At 37.2% G+C, this 21,261-nt stretch overlaps 3 protein-coding genes across 6 annotated transcripts in view; 2 read left to right on the plus strand and 1 right to left on the minus strand.

Moving 5' to 3' along the window:
- The window catches only part of LOC123506435 (HCLS1-associated protein X-1-like), a 30,291-nt gene extending 21,305 nt beyond the window's left edge, over window positions 1-8,986 (plus strand). Inside the window, exons 9-10 of the transcript XR_006675425.1 lie at window positions 8,290-8,459; window positions 8,846-8,986. The gene's annotated coding sequence lies outside the window, so the exon portion shown is untranslated. The remainder of the gene's footprint in view (window positions 1-8,289; window positions 8,460-8,845) is intronic.
- LOC123506434 (transcriptional protein SWT1-like) lies at window positions 1,848-14,835 on the minus strand. 4 transcript variants are annotated; one of them, XM_045258519.1, is made up of 5 exons: window positions 14,377-14,835; window positions 8,823-10,410; window positions 7,200-8,074; window positions 6,454-6,603; window positions 1,848-3,254 (listed from the first exon to the last, which is right to left on the minus strand). In XM_045258519.1, the coding sequence occupies exons 2-5, from the start codon at window positions 10,389-10,391 to the stop codon at window positions 3,035-3,037; spliced, it is 2,814 nt and encodes a 937-aa protein (XP_045114454.1). In that variant the 5' UTR covers window positions 10,392-10,410; window positions 14,377-14,835; the 3' UTR covers window positions 1,848-3,034. The 4 variants fall into 4 exon arrangements, with proteins under 4 accessions (XP_045114454.1, XP_045114453.1, XP_045114455.1 ...); XM_045258518.1 differs by having other exon boundaries at window positions 14,280-14,835; XM_045258520.1 differs by having other exon boundaries at window positions 14,440-14,500.
- Window positions 14,763-21,238, plus strand: LOC123506436 (biogenesis of lysosome-related organelles complex 1 subunit 1-like). Its single transcript, XM_045258523.1, has 4 exons — window positions 14,763-14,963; window positions 17,193-17,265; window positions 17,732-17,949; window positions 18,345-21,238. The coding sequence occupies exons 1-4, from the start codon at window positions 14,903-14,905 to the stop codon at window positions 18,380-18,382; spliced, it is 390 nt and encodes a 129-aa protein (XP_045114458.1). The 5' UTR covers window positions 14,763-14,902; the 3' UTR covers window positions 18,383-21,238.
- The last annotated feature ends 23 nt before the right edge of the window (window positions 21,239-21,261 follow it).

Below are 21,261 nucleotides of genomic sequence, written 5' to 3' on the forward strand. Positions count from 1 at the left end.
ATAGGCGTCACCGTAGTGAAGGGGTTAAGAATCTAATGAGAAATATTGGTGAAAATTAGAATGGGTGGGCAAAATGCAGAGCAATTTTATGGAGATAGGAATAGATAGGCTTGTAATGGAACTTGGCTAAGACAGAGAAACATGGTGGTAGTGTGAGGAATATATATATATATATATATATATATATATATATATATATATATATATATATATATATATATATATATATATATATATATATATATATATATATATATATATATATATATATATATATATATATATATATATATATGGCTGTGGTGTGAGATGGTGAAACAGGCAATAGCAGGGAAGAGAATGTATAAAGAAAGACAAGCAAATTGAACAGAGGAAACAGAATACATAAGAAGTCTAGACAGATGGATAGTAGTGGAGAGAGTAGCAGTAACAGCAAAGAAGGCAGAAAATGTTATTGAGGAATAGGTCAAGACTACCTCAGAAAATGAAGGAAGGAAAGAGATATGAACCAATGTTACTGTCAAATGAAGTACTGAGAACAGCTGGAAACAATGGTATTAGGGAAAAGGCAATGTGTATAACAAGATGCTGGACAAAGATGAGATGCTGATTGAGCAAGAAACTAGTTTCCCAATTCATGCAGAAAGATGAAGAGAGGTTAATGGAGCACGAAAACTATGGGAGGAGATTCAAGAAGAATAATTCAATAGAACAGAAGCAGAGAAAGGGAAATATTACAATACATTTCATGAAGGAAGTTCTGCAGCACACACACACACAAACTTCTCTGAATAATTTATTTCCTTGATTATCCCTAAATCCTTAACATGTACTGTATCACAGTATTCTGAGCACCACTTGTTCAAAGATAACTTGAACTGGCTGTTTTCATGTACAAAAATTCTTTGTAAATGGATAAAGTAAGTATAAACAATGAAGTGGTGTTGCTGACATATATCAGACTATGGTAAACTGTCAAACAAGATGACTGATTGTCAAGACAGTGACTTACTAAAAAAATAAATAAAAAAGAATATATATATATATATATATATATATATATATATATATATATATATATATATATATATATATATATATATATATATATATATATATATATATATATATATATATATATATATATATATATGAAATAATTTATAAGTAAAAGTAAAAAGGGATCAGTAGATATACACTTAGTGAAATAGCCAACTTGATTAACGCGAGTTTGAATAACATGATTTTGATTTAATGTGACGATATTTAAGAAGATATGAGAAAATAACTTGATTTATTCAATTTAATGCATATTAACTCAGCTCAATGATGGCATGTGCACCAACGCTGCTTCTGGCAGGAACAGCACAGACATTCTAGGCCAGGAAAAAAAAAACCTAACAGCAAATGGAGCAACTTCCAGCTGCAAAATGGTATCCATCAATGTATTGGGGGACACTTGCCATGGTAACAAGGTTGCTAGCAGGGTGTTGGTAACACCATCTTTTTTATTTAAAATTTATTTATTTATTTATTTTCTTTATGGCCTATAGTGCCTGTAGGTATACTTGAGTATATGTGGGAAGTGCTGTTAAGCTTCTGCCCATTAGTGGCGCAGCCAATTTTTTTTTTATAGCGGTACCCATTAGGGCCCATATCACCACCCAACTGCATCTTTGGTGTAACCACCTAGAACCTGGGTATCATGGTGACATGTAGGTATCCCTAAACCACTCGACCTCCTGAGGTGTTACTTGTCTTATATATATATATATATATATATATATATATATATATATATATATATATATATATATATATATATATATATATATATATATTAAATGACCACAAACAATATTCTTATTAGCTTTTTACAAGTTATATCACCAAGAAAGGATTGTTTTATGAAGCACAAAGTGAAATCTTGCATGAAACACCAAAAACAAAGCAAAGTATGAGGAGAAGACATATGTCTGCTGCCAATTGGCATCAACTGCTTCTTGTTACCTCTTAAGCTAGTGTGTTGCTTTCACCACAATATTTGTGTTTCTGTGCCACTATTGCCTACTGTAATGGATATTATATCTTTGTATTCATATGCAATCATGCCATGAGGATCACCTTGACTCGTGGCACTGAGTGATAGTGAACTACTATTGAAGTATTGCTTCCCTTGGCATGAACTACTCTCTTTGTAGCTTCACCTGGCAGAGGAAGACTCAGTGGGGGCATCCAATTCTCACTCATACCCAAATTTTGCTTCACTTACTGACTATATGTACATCAGAGCAAACTATTGTTACATAACTGGATGGATTTTCAACACAGTTAATACCAGCCCATTCTAACCCACCCTAACTTAACCTTACCATCTCTGTTAATTTTGGGGGGACATTAGTGATTTTCATGTATGTTTTACATAAGTATTATTTCATTTTATTGGCCTATCTGCTGGAATAGCTTTCATTTCTTTGCTTTACATTGCTGTGAAATAGTAAGGTTAAGGTGGGTTGGAATGGGGTTGCAAAGGGAAGCAGTACTTCAATAGTAGTTCACTATCACTCAGTGCAACGAGTCAAGGTGATCCTTATGGCATGATTGCATATGAATACAAAGATACGATATCCATTACAGCAGGCAGTAAAGGGGCACAAACGCAAATATTGTGGTGAAAGAAGAAGATGAAGAAGCTGATCCTGATCAGTAGCAGACAAATGCCTCCTTTTCCTCTGCTTTGTTTTGGTGCTCCATGCAAGATTTAACCTAATGATGTAGTAATAGTATCTTTTAAGGTTTCAGTACAAAATCCTCTAAATAGGCAGAATTTTCCCAGTGGCCAGGAATGTAACACCCCTTATTACCATTGTTTTCTATGGGTAAGTTATGTTTGAATAATGTGACGTCTCCAGGAATGTAACCCTCGCATTAATCAGCAGTTGACTGTACAACCAAGATGGAAGCTAACTGTTAAGAAGTCATCCTGAAATAAAAACAGGTAATAAAAATATACAAAGCAAGTAAACAACAGTAGTCAGAGGGTGGCCAGAATTGGTGTGAGCTGTTGCACCAGACTCTCCAACTCTTGCAGGACACACCCCAGGTACTGTGCACTGTTGGGACTCTCCACAAACTGCCTCAGGTCACATTCTGTGAAGGGTAGGTGTGGGCACGGCAGATGTGCTTCTGACCAGAAGTTACTGAGCATGTGACCCAAATCCTGCAGTGCTGAGGAGGTTCTCTCATTAAGACATCTGAAAGTAAGATGACCAATAAAAGTAAGAGGATTACCATGCCATGGCTTCATTATATTTGTTATCTTTGCTTGAAATTTTATATTACTGACATAATCTTGAGGAAGGTATCACGGAAGGACATTTTCAAGCAGTTTGAGCAGAGGCACAATATACAGGAGACTCATGAGGTTAGAGCAGGATTATGATGTATGGAATGATGCATTAGGTTACTGCTCTTTTTTAGCTGTTTCGCTAGAGTCAGATTGATGGCATGTATAAGTCTCCTCCAGCATACTATACTCGGTCAATTTTTTTGTTTTGATTTTTGAGCCAAAATTCAAGTTGCTAGCTAGCTCTAGACACACTGCTGCTATTTGGCGTAACAAATGACAAGCTTACTGTCTCAAAATCATTCAGTTTGTGTGGGATTTTTCTTTGCAGCAGAAACATTCCTTATGTTCTGCTAGCATTTTATGCAGTTATTTAGCCAAATTTATTTTGTCTTACCATGTGTCCTAAGCAAGTGGCACTATGAAATGACACATGCCTGACTCACTTCCAAAATATTCTGAAAAGGAAGATGAAACAAACTTCCTTGGACAGCTATTTTGTGAAACACCATGCAGATGAAAAGAGGAAAGAATGGCAAAAAGACAAAGAGCAATGAAGAAAATTAAGTCAGGCAAAAGTGAAGTAGAAAAAAATTAGCAATTAAGTTCATCAATAGTGTAGCATTAAGTGTATAAAAAGTAAGTTAAGTTCTGTAATTAAGTGAGAATTTACTGCTAATGAAAGTACAGGTATGCCTCAATATGTGATTGCAATTGGTTTCTGAAAATCCAATTGTAAAGCAAACAACCACATTGTACACTTCAGAATTAATGCAAAAAAAATAGTAATGCATCGCAAGATCTTTATATATGCCCCATAAAATCCATAACAATCATGAAAAATCATATTTAGATACAGTAGAACTTCAGTTGCCGAACAGCTCCCTTTTCAAACAAATCCATTGCTGAACAAAATTTAGAGATCAAATTTGCCACAGTTGTCATGTCATAACTCAGCTGGCATACAATCCACGGGTATGTGTATGGCACCCCAGTTTTCCTTTTCTTTTCTTTTTTCTATTATTCTATCAATATTTTTTCTAGTGTTCCACATTTATAATAAAATTCTTACTTTCCATTTTTCTTCATGTGGGTTGAACTGTAGCATTATTTCCAAGATGATTTGCTGATATGGCAAGTCTTGGGAGTCATGAGATTCCACAAAATTTAATTGGTGTTGCCTTACTATAAAGGCATCCCAGTATTCATTTTCTTTTCTTCTTTTTTAATATTTTTTCTAGTGTTCCACATTTGTAATAAGATTCTTATTTATTTATTTATTTTTTTGAGTGGGCTGAGCAGTGGTATTAAAGTGGTTTGGCTACTGTGCAGTGATAGATGCACCAATTACAGGAAAGTGTCCAATAGGTACGCATTAGTCTGTTAGGTTTGCACTTAGCATTTAAAAAGTTGTCTACAAGATATGACAGCACTTAGGAATTCAAATAATTAAATAAAAAAAATTGAGGTGCTCTTTTGGGGAAGCTGGAATGGATTAATGGCATTTCAATGCATTGTTTTTAAGATACGAGCTCTGGCACACAACGAATTAAACGCAAATGTCGAGGTACCACTGTACAAAATAATGGCCCTGAGGAAAATACTCATGGACAGATACCACCTCAGTCCATGAGTCCATCTTTCACACCACCATGGTGTGAAAGATAAACCATTATAAACCATTAGCAAGTGTACTAATTTTAAGCCTCCCTCATTCCCTGTGTACATTTTCAGTAAGTATATAGGTACTGCATTTCTAATAAACTGTATACTATTATCATTATTACTTCATTACTAGATGTGATGACCAAACACACACTCTTTTAGAGATGTTGGTGAAATTTCTACTGTTGACTTAGACATATCATGGAGATTACTTTCTTTTCCTTTGAAGAACTGCCACTTTCCCAGCAGGCATCACTTCAAGCCATAAACTGTGACATACATAATACAATGAACAGTGTGTAACAGTGACTTTAAGGGTTATTTTTAAATTTGGCAGCCTATAATATTCTGTTCCCATATGTCTTGAAATAATATCTGTCATATAAATGTTTCTGTGTTAACAATATAGTAGAAGTAGCTTCTACTTTACATTAGGCTATATGGAACTGGGTAGCTTACTGTATGGATGAAAATAGATAATCCTGAATTAAAAGTAAATTTCCTACTGTTATTACCATAGTGCAGAGCAGGCCTTTGCTATGGGCAATGTGGGTGACCGCCCAGGGTGCCCTAAAAAAAAAAAAAAAAAAAAAAAAAAAAAAAAAAAAACTCGTTTTCTAGACTAATACCGCTCATTTCCACGTCAAGTTGGTACATTGGGTGCTGATGTGTCCCTATTATCGCATCAACTTGTTGCTGAGAGTTATACAGGTTGTGTATGTCTGTGTCAGAAAAGGTGAGGGAGGAGGGAGAAGGGGTCAACCTGCAACTGCAGAGAGAGAGTGTCACTCTTGTTCTTGTTCTATTTTGTACTTAATAACATATGTATAATAAAAACATAAATAATACAATATAATCTATTGATATTGTTAATATAATAATACTGGGGGTGTCTGAGTGACGGGGGAAGAGGGGTGGGGCAGGGGGGTGCCAGTGGATTGTGCGCCCAGGATGCAAAACTAGCCAGGACTGCCTCTGCCATAGTGTGTCTAATGCTTTATCTAGATATCCTCCTCCTTACCACAATAATTATCTGTCCATCAGCTCACTCACCACCACAAAAACTATTTACACAGCTGAAACTATAACATTATATTACCACCACATCTGAATTAATGCATATATTGAACTAATATTTGACTTTCTTATGGTTTTCCATGCAATCTTTCATCTTATAACAGGAAAATAATTTCTGATAACTTAATCATTGGCTTTCTTATACATACTTTACTATGCAATTTTTCATTTTATAACAATAAAATTTCTAAGAACTTTTTATGCCGATAATTGTGCATCATAGGTAAGACTGCCATAACCCTATTGCACATTTGATGGCTTAAGAATATAATACTTTAAGAAAAAAAATATTGTTACACATGTTTTAATCCTTTGTTTTAAGTGTGAGTTGACATGACAACCCTGGTAAGTAGCAAACAACTTACCTGGCAATAGCTGTGCCCAAGCTTATGATAACTTTATGAAGATTTATGCCACTGGTTCTTGCATTGTCTGGTGTCAACACCTTACATTCACTGATGCTGGACAAAGTCTGTAAGTTGTGTTGTATACCAAAGGTGGTCAATACCAAGGCTCTGCAAATGTTAACATTTCCATAAGTGTTCAATAATTAACTTGTATGTACATAAGAATACAGGTAGCTAATCCCCATAATATGATTCACTGTTATGCAATATTTCACCTTTACAATCTTTTCTCTTTACTACGCATTGCCTACTGTATGACTGATTATGCTCCATTTTTACGATCACTGAAGTACTTGTACACTTGCTTTGCACACAAATAAGGTGGCATGGTGGCATTTGTTTGAGTGTTAGACAACATACATACAGTGGAAACTCTATCTGAGTGCACGTATGCTGGCATATCAAATATAGAGAAGAGTTGAGAGAGGCAATAGAGGATTGTTGCAGGTCCAATTGTTTGAGAGATCAAATATATATAAAAATCACAATGAACATGACACTGACTCATTTTTTTTATGCAGCATAGCATAGATCACACCTTGCCACAGACACACACTGTAGCAAACCTTCACTGAAAAGAGATTCACAGGCAGTAGATACAGCCCATTCATAAGTTCTAACAGATTAATATAACTACCTATTTGCAATAGGGACTAAGAGGAAAGAGAAAAAAAATAACAGAAAAAACAACAGGAAATACATACACAAAGTGAGTTATGTGAGCCCCCACTTGATTGATCATCTTCTCCACATTAATCACTCCACTCATGGTGCTGGGCTGACAGGAGTCTTCCACACCATCAGCACAGGGTGGAGTACTACAGGCATGTTGGGAAAGGGGTGCTTCTGACATGTCTACAATAAGAGAAGAATCCTGCACTGGAAGAACATGTTTACTGTAAGGTTTTGATTTGAAGTAAGAGTACAGCTGTTGTACCAAGGCTAAGAGCTTCTGCACATCAACCTGGGAGATGGTGAGTAACTTATTAATTTCTGCCAGTAACTCCTTCACCCTGCTGGGAAATCTATCAGTCATGGCAGCAATCCAGTGCTTCTCCCAACAGGCAAACAAATCTTTAAGGTTCCAAGGAGGTTTGTATATAATGATGGTCATCCACAAATCCTCATAAATTTCCTTCATCACATCTTGCAGAATGTTGCTCAGGGTGTGGTGCAATGAGGTGGTGATCCTCTCTAACAATAGAGTGTCTTCAGATGTCACAGAGCAGCTGGGTCTTTTGACTTTCTGATCTGGCCTATGCTTGAGCTGACTTGGGTGTTGCCTTGGGCCAACAATGGAGGGTGGTGCCTCACTCACAACACTGTTAACTTCATTCAAACTGACATCTTTCATATTTGACTCCTCACACTTTGATAGAACCAGAGAAGGTTCTGGAGAGCCATATACATGTTCAGCAGAGATATTTCTAAGTTTGCTCCTGAGATCTTTGGCACTGAAGGCTGAAAGGTTTGACATGAGGGCCTTGTTACGCAAGTTGACATCATTGGTGAGTAGACATACATCGAGCCCTTCCCTAGCCAACAGCAGGCAGCAGTCTCGAACCAGGTCATCAGCACTCTGTTGAGAACATGAAAAGTTGACTATGGAGGCTTGTCTATTTATGTCAGAGATGCTTGAGGGATATTTGAGGCCCTCAAGGAAGTTTAATGTGGCCCTTGGCAATTAATGGAAAACACCTTTTCTAACTCAATACTACAATGTCATAATCTCTCTTCGCAATGTCAATACCCAGTTTTTACAATATGTGAGTTTTATGCTTTTTTTTTTTTCAGAGGATGTGTTGCAGTCAAGTGTTCTACTTGACTGAACAAACATCAAATCATAATGACAGTGACAGTGATAATGGAGACAGCAGCAATGAGGTGGCAATGGCTCTACTCATTAACCCTGCAGCTGCCTCACAACTCCATCCCATAGATACCAGTGTCCCTTTGGAAGAAAGGTGAGTTGTTTTTATGTGAATGATTATTTTGAATAATTATTAAACACAAAAGTCAGACCCTCATGTGCCACAGATAGTTTTTTTTTCATATTGGTTACATTTATCAAATAACGCAAATTCAGTAAGTGTGACAACATTCACCCATTTAATTTTTGCACTAAATGGTGCTTTACTACGCTGCCTCATTTTAGCATCCCTTGTATAATCCATAAAAATGTAAATATAGCACATGAAATTCATGAGTTCAAACCTGGAAAAAACAAGAACTAAGGCAACTAAAGAAACACTGAAATGCTTACAGCTATTGTTTTCAGTTTACTGTGACAATACACACTACCTCAACCTCACAATTATAACACTTACCGCTCTCTTGTTTTCCTCCACAGTGATGCGATAATTGGAGTATGTCTGACCCTGTACTCTGCGATGCTGTTTCTCAAAGTGCTGGTTGCACCAACGCACAGCCACCTGACAGGCCTGACCAATAGCAGGGCTTTTCTTCAGCCCATCCATTTCCTGCAGCACTACATATGGAACCAAAACAACAGACTCCTGACCGTTTACCGATGTTGATTTGAGCTCTTCCAGGAGGTCAATGTCTCCTATGAGGACATTGGTATCCACCACAAAGTACAATGATTTAAAATTGAGGCATGTGTTAGAGTTAGACACATCCTCACTAACAGCCAATCTAGAGTAACTCGCTGAGACACGAAAGTTGGCAATTTCCATGTTCAGTTCTGCCTCATCTATCTCCATTTCTGTAACTTTAGGATAAGCACTGTCCTCTGATTGCACTAGAGTTGGTCTGGACACTTTAGGACTGTCTGTATAAGGCACTTCTTTTGATGAAACAGATGCTTCCTCCTCCTTCTCCTCCTCCTCCTCCTCATGCTTCTCTTCTGGCCTCACCTTGGCAGATGGTATTTCATTATGATCGCCATCTCTAAGCAATTCTAAATGAAGGGTCCCCGCTGACTGACCTTGATGGGAGCTATATCTGTTGATTTGCCACAGCTTACTTTTACGTGCAACAAAATCACGATAAACCTGATCTACTTCACTTTCAGTCTTCCCTGTGTCTTCTTCATGCTTCTTTATACTGCTTTTATCCTTTTCCACCTGATGAAAGGGACTTTCTTCTTTATGTCTTTTGTGTTTTTGTTTTTTCTTCCTTTTAAATTCCTTCTTTCTATCACTTGGGATGCTCCTATTAGATTCCTCTGCCTCATTACTTTCTTTGGTCTTCAAGCAATTTTCTGATGTTGTTGGTGTGTCTATTCCTGCAGTTTGACTGACAGCAACAGAAGGCTTTAAAGATTCTTTGTTACTTTTTATCTTCTTTGCCCTCTGAACTTCAGCATGAGATGATTGCTTGTCTTTTTTGTCCTCCACTTTCCTCTTTACATTCAAGTGTGAGTCTCTGGTGGCGATCTTCTGGGCCAGTAAGATACTGGGGTGCAATGCCACAGACTTTTTTGGTGAACTAATTGCTTTTGGGAATGTGCTGAGAACATTTCTCTTGGAGATAGTGAATTTCACTTTTTTGGATTTATCATTCTTAGAGTTAATATTAGACTCTTCCTTGGTCTTGAGACCTTTGCCATCACCAGCATCATCCTTCAGCACTTGAGTACTCCCCACAGCTGCAGAGGAGCGATCTGAACCAATAGGGATAAAGTTTCCCTTTGAGGGTGACTTTTCTTGTTCCTCCTCATCAGCTTTCTTCACCCCAGGAACATTTTTTCTTGACTTTTTTTTATCTTTGATTTTGGAAATTTTTTTTAGCTCACTCTCTTTCATGAGGGATGGATGTTTCCATGATGACTGGCCAGTTTTGACATTGGCATAGTAAGAGAGTGAAGGATACTGGCGGGAGGTTTTCACAATCCAGTGAGGGGGAAGTTCTTCCTTGTTGTTGCTGGATGTCATGCTGACTCTACTGAATTAACTGAAAGTAGAAAAGTGAACACAGTGTCTAAGAAACAATCAACTATTATCAAAACATATCCTATATACACTTACATAAGATTTTCTTGTCATACATATTTATTATATTTATTATAATGTGAATGATGCAATAAAAAATGCATCACAGAATTCTATGTAAAATTACTTTATTTGATGGCATATAAGATGCATCTTTTCATAAAGATTACAGTAACCCCTGCATGAGTAAGACTAATTGAGGGGAAGGCAAACCTCAGTTATCTGAAAATCCAAGGTACCCAAGGGATTTTTTTTTTCAGACTTTGCACACCTGTTACTACTAAGTTGGCATGATCTGTGTAATGTATTATGTAATTTGGTACTACACACATGGTGTACACACACACACACACACACACACACACACACACACACACACACACACACACACACACACACACACACACACACACACACACACACACACACACACATGCAGTATGGACACACATACACAGACACACGTGCGCATGCCTGGCAGGGAGCACACGTGGAAAAGCTGATCTCCAGTGTAAACAAATCCTCCTTTGCACTGACTCCAACAGAGCTATGTCCTTCCTAAAATGTGGGGACCAGAATTGTACTACATCTCGACTATGTGGTACAATTTTGGTCCCCACATTTCAGGAAGGACATAGCTCTGCTGGAGTCAGTGCAAAGGAGAATGACTAAAAAGATACAGGGAATGAGGGATATTCCCTATGAAGAGGGACTGAAAAAACTTAATTTGCATTCCTTAGAGAGACATAGGATAAGAGGAGACCTGATAGAAGTATTTAAGTGGTATAAGGATTTTAACAGAGGGGACATGAATGAAGTTCTTAGGATCAATAATGGGGACAGAACCAGAAATAATAGGTTTAAACTTGAAAAATTCAGGTTTAGGAAAGAAATAAGAAGAAACTGGTTTTCAAACAGAGTGGTTGATGAGTGGAACGGTCTCAGTGGTCATGTAGTCAGGGCTGAGTCAATAGGGAGCTTTAAAAGAAGGTTAGATAAGTTGATGGATGGGGAAGATAGATAGAATTAGGTAGCTTAAACACACTGGGACTGCCTCGTATAGGCCTGGTGGCCTCTTGCAGCTTCTCTCTTTTCTTATGTTCTTATGTTCAAACCAGCAGAAATGGACATCATCCACTGTACATACCTAGAATATGTTACAAAGGAGCTAGAACTGTGTATTAATGCTAGTCCTGTCCCTATATATATAAAAAAAAAGGGGAGTTTAAGAGGTAAATATCCATAAATTACTGCATTGGCTTATGCCTTTAGTGACAGCAAGGAGGTGCATGGATCACCATTTCAAGGATTTAATGATGACAATAAAAAGAAACTGCATGTAAAAATTAATCACAGGAAAGTGAACCTAATGGAAAGTAGTCTAGACAGTGACCTTATGGAATGAGTGATAAAACTGGAAAAAGGCAACATGATCTGGAAGAGGAAAATAAAGTGCTGGAAACAATGTGCCAAGTTAAAAGAAAAGATAAAGGAGGGTAGAGAGTTAGTACTGAAACAGGAAAATAAAGTTATAGAAATGAAAGGTGAGCATCTAGAACAGAAAAAGGAAAGAGAGGAAGAAAAGTTAGTTTTTACGAAATCATGGAAACTCAAAAGAAAGAAAAGGTAGACCAAACTCAAGAGATAGTGAAGGAAATCAAACTAAATGAATTGACAGTACAAGATACAGTTGACAGAAAGAAAAGTACTGTACTTATAGTTATTTATGGCTTAAATGAAGAAAGGAAATTCTGTAAGATCAAAAAGGGTAGGAGAGGATGTTGTAAGAAATGTTCAGGGAGAAAGTAAGGACTGGGTACATGAAAATGAGGAAATACACAGACTAGGAAAATTTACTAAGGAAGGAGACCACTGAGTCAAGTTTAGACTACAAACAACAGCATCAGATGGGATATCATATGCATGGAGACTGGACAAGACAGAACAATAAATGAAAACTTGGATATAACAGGACATGAATAAGGAGCGATATACAATAAATGAAATGAAATAAAAAGGGAAAGGAAAAAAAAAATAAGAACAGATCGGAGGATGAGAAGTTCTATTGGAAGGTAAAGAACGAGAGGCTGGGGAAGTGGTACCAGACAAAAAGAGAATAAGAGGAGTACATAATGCAAGTAGAAACATTAAATGGTCAGAAGCAAACACGAACATAAATTAATTAATATTAACATTGCAAGAAGTGAATAATTATATCATGATAAAACAGCAAGACATCATGGCTATTACAAAAGTTAAACTTAATTAGCCACCAGAAAACATAAAAATTAGAGATGGAAATCATGTGTGGATAAGATCTAGGAATAATAAGGAGTGATGTCACTAACATCATCACCACTGTAAGCAGATACAAAAATTGTAATGTTTTCTTTTTCTAAGTCACTGATACCGTATCATGGCTTAGTGGATAAGGTGGTGAGCATGAGATTGGGCAGATATCCATGTGTAGGTTCAAATCCTGCCATGTACCAGCCTGAAACTTTGTCATTTGTCGAGTGGTTTAAAGTTACCTACATGTCACCATGATACCCAGGTTCTAAGTGGAGGTATAATTCCCTTATACCAAAGATGTACTTGGGTGGTGTTATGGGCTCTAATATGTGTACCACTATAAATAAAATTGCCTGCGCCACTAATGGGTGAAAGTTGGACAGTACTAACCATACTCTTCAAGTGAACCTACAGGCACTATAGGCCATAACATAAAAGAAAAAAAGGTTGAAACAGGGCAGATCAGTTCTATACCTAGGTAAATCACACATACACACACAGAAGAAGCTGGAAGGACAAGAAGACATTCAAAGAAAATTTGGAAGAGGCACCGTGTGAAAGATATTGGAAAAAAAAAAGTTTTCCACATAGAAGAATGGAAAAGTGGAATGCACTGAATGATGACGTTGCAGCATATAATATACAAAGCTTTAAAGAAAAATTAGATAAATAGAGATATGGAGACAGGACACTATGAACCCCACTCGAACTAGGGGTATTACTGCAGAGTTTCACCACAATCAGCTACGTGTTTTTTACACACCTCAAGAGATAGAGCTCCTGATTACGAGTAATTTGAACCCATAGGTGCAACCTTTTTGAATGGCGACACAGATTTTTTAAAATTTAAACGTGTTTTGGTGTTTTGGTGATCAGCCATGACAATAGCCTCCCGCATCAAACCCTGCTGCACACTGATGGTGTCATGCGCTTGCGGCGGCTCGGCGGGCTCCATGGTATACCATTGTCTGAGCATGCGCTTAATTGTCTACGCTGATTGGTTCTGTTCTTTGAAACTGAAGCAGCGGCCAATGAAAAAAAAAAGCATAATTATTTCCACCAATCACAACAGCCCCTGAGGTTAGGTTTAGTTAGGTTAGGTTAGGTTAGGTTAGGTTAGGTTAGATTAGGTTTAGTTAGGTTAGGTTAGATTAAGTTTAGTTAGGTTAGGTTAGGTTCTTTTCTGGACGAAACTAATTTTTTCTGGTAGATTTCGGCTTGTTTTTAATTAATTTATCAGTTGTTTTTTTATGCAAATCATAATATGTTTCGGGGGCTGTAAAAAAAAAAATGGTTGATTTGCGCCAAAAACAAGTGGTATTTTAATTAAAAGCAAGCCAAAATCTACCAGAAAAAAATAGTTTCGTCCAGATAGGGCAAGGTGGTGAAACTCTGTAGGTTTACCCTAGGTAAATATATATATATATATATATATATATATATATATATATATATATATATATATATATATATATATATATATATACACACACACACACACACACACACGCACGTACGTACGCACGCACACAGACCTACCACTGGAAACAATTAATGAACTCTTATCTCCGTCTCACAGCAACGTTCCTCACTTCCAGGCAGATTCACTACGCTCAAAAATTTTCTCCTTTCTCACACTTTATTTTTTGTTAGGGTTTGTTTTGTTGTAGTAGGAACACATCCAGGTCACGCGACATACATGGCCCAACGTGAGGCCACAACCAAGCCTCCTGAGTCTCCGCGCCAATGTTTTGATGAGTGACGTCACTACTACTGTGGACACTTCCCGTACCCGTACCCGTACCCGAGGATCATTCCAAAACCACAAAACGCAACCTCGCTCTAAAGAAAATAGAGGTGAAACGAATTATTTTCTAATGACAAAAAAAAGCAAGGAAAAAAACAATCCTGGCTTTCAATCCTCAGAGGTAAAGATATATATTTGATGCTCGAAATGATTAACATAATTAAAATGTTATACCATTATCAATTTGGAGGGAAGATAGGAGAGAGCGTGAAGGAAAGATGACAGGAGAGGTTTTCTTAGAACTGGAGAGATTCCAGACCATCTGTAGTATCAAGATCAAGATATACCACCATGATTAGGATCAAGATCAAGTTAAGTTGATATCTGCTCATTCACGCTATTATTTATTTCAAAGATGTTGTCATCAATGGTGAAGGACCATCAAGCAAGGCAGCAAGCCAGGAAGGAGGAGCAAGGTGAGATTAGAAATCTTATTAATGGTTGCCTGCTCATTTTGGTATTCTGTTCAATTTTACATTTGTGGGTGTTCACAAATTTCGAGGGAAATTGTTTCTTTTCTTTTTCAAACGGCGACTTGCCTGGTTTGCTTCCTTGCTTAGTGAAAATGTAGGACAAAGTAAGCAAAAAGTTGATGGAGCTAAGGGGAGCCCAGAGCTGCAGGTGTCCCAGACCAATAATGGCACTCTCCTAATATAGCTGTCCCCCAGTTCTTTTCGTTTTCCGGCTCATTTTCGCAGCTCTTTCACTCGGATTATATGACGTGGGAAATTAAGTATTTCAACGAAAAATAATCTAACCGTAACTTTAACCTATCCTAACCTAGCTGAAGCTACACATGCCACTGATAACATTTTCCTCAAAACCCTTTTGACCAATAGCATGGCTAGGTTAGGGTTAGGTTAGTTTTGGTGACTATATTTTCATTCTTCCATCATGTTAGCTGAGTGAGAGCTGCGAAGGGGGAGTCGGGAAATGAGGAGAGCTGGAGGGACCACTGTGTTAGGACAGTGTGTAAATGATTTGTGATAGACTTAAGTAAGAAATGACTGGATAGTACACTTTATGGTAAATGTGTACAATTACACCTACTGCTCACTTCTGGATGAAATAAAGTTTTTCTGATAGATTACTACCAGTTTTAAATGAATATGCATTTCGCTTCTGTTGCAAATCCAAAGTTCCCCCCGCCATCCCTGTCTTTTATGAAAACACAGTTTTGCAGTAAAATGAAATAAAACTTTGGGGTAGATTTTGACCAGTTTGGAATGAATCTGCACTTTGTTTGCAAATCCATAGTTTTTTTTACCTGCCTGTCTCTTACAGAAACACAATTTTGCATTAAATTAAAGCATTTTCTTTCCCCAGTATATTTTGACCTGTTTTAAATGAATTTGCACTAACCTAACCTAGCCCAACCTAACCTGACCTAACCTAATCTAATTGCATTGGCTAAGAAATGCATAAGACGTCATTAACTTATTGGTGGTCTGGTCCTTCCTCGTCGCTGGAGGTGTTACCGAGAGAATCTGGCTGTCGGAGTTGGCTGCCTTAGGGATGGATAGAGATTGGCAGCCTGGGAAGAATTTATATGTTTGTATTCCTGGTGCTTCCTAATGAATATGTACCGGGCCAGGTATTAGTTGAGATACTGGCTCCGTATTCCTGGTTGCTTCGCACTTATCATTACTGACCCATGTCGAATGTATTTTTTTTATGAGTGGGAGGAGTGTATCTTTGTCATATCACTCAGCCTCACCCACAGGGCCCACTAGCAGCACAACAAATATTTTCTTTGAGATGTGCTCTGTCCCCCCAAACAGCCAAACTTGTGACAGTACCTGGCCTCTCTCTTACCTGCGGCACACAATGAATGTCTCGTCAATTTCACGCACTATGCCTGGACCCCCAGTACCATCCAGATTGTTGAGCCAGAACTCTGTTACCTTGCTGCAAAATGAGTGCCAGTCAATGGGAGACACTGGAGACCTGTATTTACCTAGTTGTAGTTTTACAGGGCCTGGGCTTTATGCTTGTGTGGCCCTGTCTCCATATCTACACTTATCCAATCTTACTTTAAAACTATGCACATTCGTTGCAGACACTACTTCTTCATTCAAATTGTTCCACGTCTCAACACATCTTTGCGGGAAACTATACTTTTTAATATCTCTTACACATCTTCCCTTCCTCAGTTTCTTACTATGTGATCTTGTGCTTCGACTGGCATATTCTTCTCTCAGGATCAGATACTCATTGTCCGCTTGGTCCATTCCGTTGTGGTCCTAGTGTGGACTCAACCATTGGTTGGCAAAAAGAAATACTTTCCAAGGTGGTAGGCAAGCATTTTGTAGAAATAGACCTTTATAGTCACTTGAGCTATAATTACAGTATTTTTTAAAATTTTATTTATTCATTTATTATTTTTATTTTAGTTTTGGGATGTAAGAAGTGCCCATGCACCTCCAAATCTTTCCTTCTCTTTGTTTGCACTGTCAGTAGAATGATCAAGATGATGGTTATTATATTTATAGGAGATAGATAGAAGTTAAACAAGATAACATTAAAACAAACGTAGATGCAGCTATTCCTAGGTTGTGAATTTCATTTTTTTCGTATTTCAGTCCTTTCTCTCTTTCAGAACAATTTGGTGTAGATTTTATTAGAGTGATAAAATTTTCCTCCAGAACAACGTCGAAAGGAAGCCATACAGGCGAGCAGCAACCTGACCCATGCCTTGGTAGACCATCTCAATGTTGGGTGAGGCTCAATAAATTTTTCATGTGTATTGTCAATATGTACGTATTGTGTATATGTGGATGTTTATTGTAACATTGGTGTTAGATGGCTAAACTAGGGGAAAAAAGACCTTGGTGATTGTCTGTGATTGTCCGTGCAACAGGACTGAGGGAGAGCATGTTTTGTACTGTCACAGTTAATAAAATCAGAACATCCTTTTTTTATTGTTTTCGTGACCTATTGATATATTAACAGTTTTTTAAGGTTTGAGTAACAAAATCCTCAAAATAGGCAGACTCTCCCAGTGGCCAAGAATGTAACCCCCATATTATCATTGTTTTCTATTGGGGAATTATTTTTGAATTATTATGTGACATCTCCAGGAACGTAACCCTCGCATTAATTGAGAATTGAATGCAGTCAGTCTTAAAATTGTAGGCTAGCATTATATCCATAAACCAATAACATATTTTACTGTATCCTGTAGGGTAGCACAGGCTTACCTCAACCAGCGGCGCCTTGACAGTGAGGCAATCCAGCTGGAGCAGAATGCAACAAACTTTCAGCGTCAGACATCCCAGTGGCTTACTCTGGTATCGTCCTTCACCGACTCCATGAAAGAAGTTGGTCATGTGCAAAACTGGGCCACCACCATCGAGGCCGACATGCGCACCATCTCCACAGCTCTTGAGTATGCCTATAAAGGTAAGCTTGTTATTCTCCCTATGTTAAGGCATCTCTTGAGTGAATGAGATTTGTCTTACTATGTATATTCATACAGAGAAGAAAGCACTGAAGAGGATGAAGTTATTCCTCATTCCTGCACTTTTGTCGAAGTTAAATTTGAGGCAAGAGGATGTTGCATGAGATTTCAGGGTGTAAATATATTGCTGTTTAAAATTACTAAGAGGTGACAGTGAGAATTGAGGTATGCCTGTAAGTGCCAAATAAATTACAGGTGTGGACAATGAAAAGGAATGAAAAATTATTTGTATCAAAGAAAATACTCTGATGTTCTTATGTAGATGAACTGCACATTTATTACCTGCACATGTAGTTGAATATCATTAATTATATAAATGTGTTGGTTCTTGTTACAGTGGAGCAACAGAGTGGCAGTGGGGGTCCGTCCACTTGAAGAGAGCCTGACCAGGGAATGCTTGAAAGACATCTTGCATTACATGTTTGGGGACCACTTGGTTGTTATTTAGGGTAGGGTATAGTGTCCAATAGGTATGCAAAAATACATGGAAAACTCCTTTCGCATGATTGTACCATGATTCCCATGATTTTTCAAGGCAACATAAATTTTGAATTTTTTAAATTTCTATTTTTTTTTTTATCATATGTGTTACGTATACATGACTTTTGGTGTGCCATTATACATAAAATATAACCTTGTTGTAAATGAGTACATACAAAAATTGACGTAAGAATGTTTATAAACATTAAAGAAAAATGTCTCCTTCCTGGGCAAAAAAACTTTTTATTTATCTATTTATGTATTTATTTATTATTTTTTTAAATAGTTACTAGATACACCTGCCATGAGTAACTTAAGAGGTAATACATTCTCATTCTGATTTATAATGTGTAGGGCTCCACTTTTAGTGTACAACACGCATATTTTTGGTTGGTTGGTGGGCAGAATAGTTAGATTTGGCCTTTTAAGAGAAATGTAGGCCTTAAAAAATTTAGATCCAGAGGCCAAACATATTTTGGCCTTTTTTTTTCTTTTCTACTGCTCAGGATAGTCAGCATATATTATTTTCCCCCAAATTAAATGTATTATAAGTTACTGCAGGAAAATAAGTTTCAAAGTTATCTTTATACATACGCAAACATCACACATGTTGTACTATACATACTTCGTATTGGTTTAGTATGTGTGTGTACAATGTGCCTTGGACCATGATGGCAACAATGGTAAGCCCTCCTCACGCTTGTCGCTGCACTCTGTCATCTGGTGTCATGACTCATGACACAGGATTTTGATGAAATGCTGCAAGTACATTTCTAGCAAGACAACATCCAAGCCTGGTCCATATGGGCCATCACTGAGTATACATAATAAACTTGATTTTGCAGAATATAGTAAGATAACATGGAGTATTGGCTGTATCTAACTAATTAGTGATCTTTATCATTATTAAGCCTAATAAATAGGTAATTATTTTTTGCCTTATCTTCTATATTATGGTGTAATATGATTGTCCTTTTCTCTTGCCTTTTCAATCATAAGTGTGGTCTCATTGGAATTAATACATTTGGCAACCCTGTTGGTGGGGGAAGGGAAGGAAGTGAATCAATTCAAGTGTCTCTGTTTGTGTTCAGGTGTTGTATATTTGTTTAGAGAATGTGTCTTTGGTACTGTTGACTAAAGTACAATGAGGAAGTCTGTTCTAGTCTTTTATGGTGCATGGAAAATATGAGTGCTTGTATGCATCTGTGTTAGTATGATATGTTTGGTATGCTGGGTTGTGTATACCAATACATTAATTTTTTAAGCTACAGATCAATGTCACGCCTCCTCAAGGAACCCAGTATTTGGTTGGCTTTAGAGCATATGGAATATGTGTGAGTGTGCAATTTAAGGTTTGTGGAAAGATGAACAACAATAAGTATGCAGTGTGTGATGCCCAAGAAGGATGCACGTAGTACATTTTGGGCAACATGCTCTTTGTACATTCTGGACCATTCCTGGGATAAGTTAGACAGTTTCAGGGTAAATTGAATCCCTTTCAAGCCTGTAGTAGAGGCAGTCTTGGCATGCAATGTGTCTTAGGACTGTCTGGCAGCAGTTTGATAAAATGTGTACTTACTGATCTTTGATATCTGGGATCAGTCCAATAGGTACTGCACACACACACAGCCCCAGCCTTAATATTTTGTTTCTAGGCAGTCCTGATGCATTTTTCTCATACATTGTATGACAAAATGAATTTACAAATAGAAAAAAAAATTATTAGAGAATTAGTGATTAAACATGAAATGTTGCAACTATTGATACCTGTTGACATGAAGGCATAATGGTTAAGCTAAAACATGAGAACAAATTTTAATGTCCAACTATTATCATATCCTGTGGAGAAGTTTTTAGTGCCAATTGCATACCTAATTGAGTGATTGTACCTATTGGACACTACACTAATGTTTGTATTGGAATGCAATGAACTGTGTATACTTTCAATATTGATTTTAGATCAGTTCAAACAACACTCATAAAGTGATGTTCACCAGGATCTGATGAAATGAAGGATTTTCATTGATTGAATTATGAATTTTTGTTTAGAGTATATGTGGGAATATGAGTACTTGTGAATGTAGATGTATTGTGTTATTTGCTTGTCTTTTAAGAAAGGGTCAGCCTGATAGATACATGAACTAGTAACTGTTCAAGGTACATGCCTAGCTCTGTATATATGTACTATTGTATCTTTCCAGCATCACTCTTTCTTTAACTCAGCCATTGCAAGATTTTGATCCAGGGATTTTAGTAGCAACAGTATCAGACTGTCCGTCAATATGTTAAGGCCTCATTCCTTTATAATTACAATGGTAGAAATCAAACATGTTTTCTGACATGTCTGTGTAGTAATGTATGTACTATGTCTTCAAGTCAGCTAATAGAATGTCCATGAAAGGAGGCTGAAGCTTTTAAATTAATATTCCTAGAGAGGCATGGGTAAAGAGAACCTTATAATTAGTATAGGGCAGTAGTTCCAACCTGTGGTTCATGTACTTGTGGTACAGTACCACAGGTTGGGAATTACTCATATACCGCCTTCCAGGTGGTACAGGAGCACTTTTGAGATCATATATAATTTTCAGTTAAATTAGATCAATTAATTTATCAGAAAAAATATTGATTTACACAAAAATAATCTGGCATTGATCAGCTGGTGAAGAAACTTATGCACCCCTCCTATTGAGTTGTTCCTTGTTGTTTGTTCATTTGTGTGTTCTACTTGTGAATAAATGATATTTGCTGGAACTGTGAGTTTTTCTGGAACCACG

The sequence above is a fragment of the Portunus trituberculatus genome, chromosome 20, assembly GCF_017591435.1.
Source record: "Portunus trituberculatus isolate SZX2019 chromosome 20, ASM1759143v1, whole genome shotgun sequence".
Taxonomy (NCBI): domain Eukaryota; kingdom Metazoa; phylum Arthropoda; class Malacostraca; order Decapoda; family Portunidae; genus Portunus; species Portunus trituberculatus.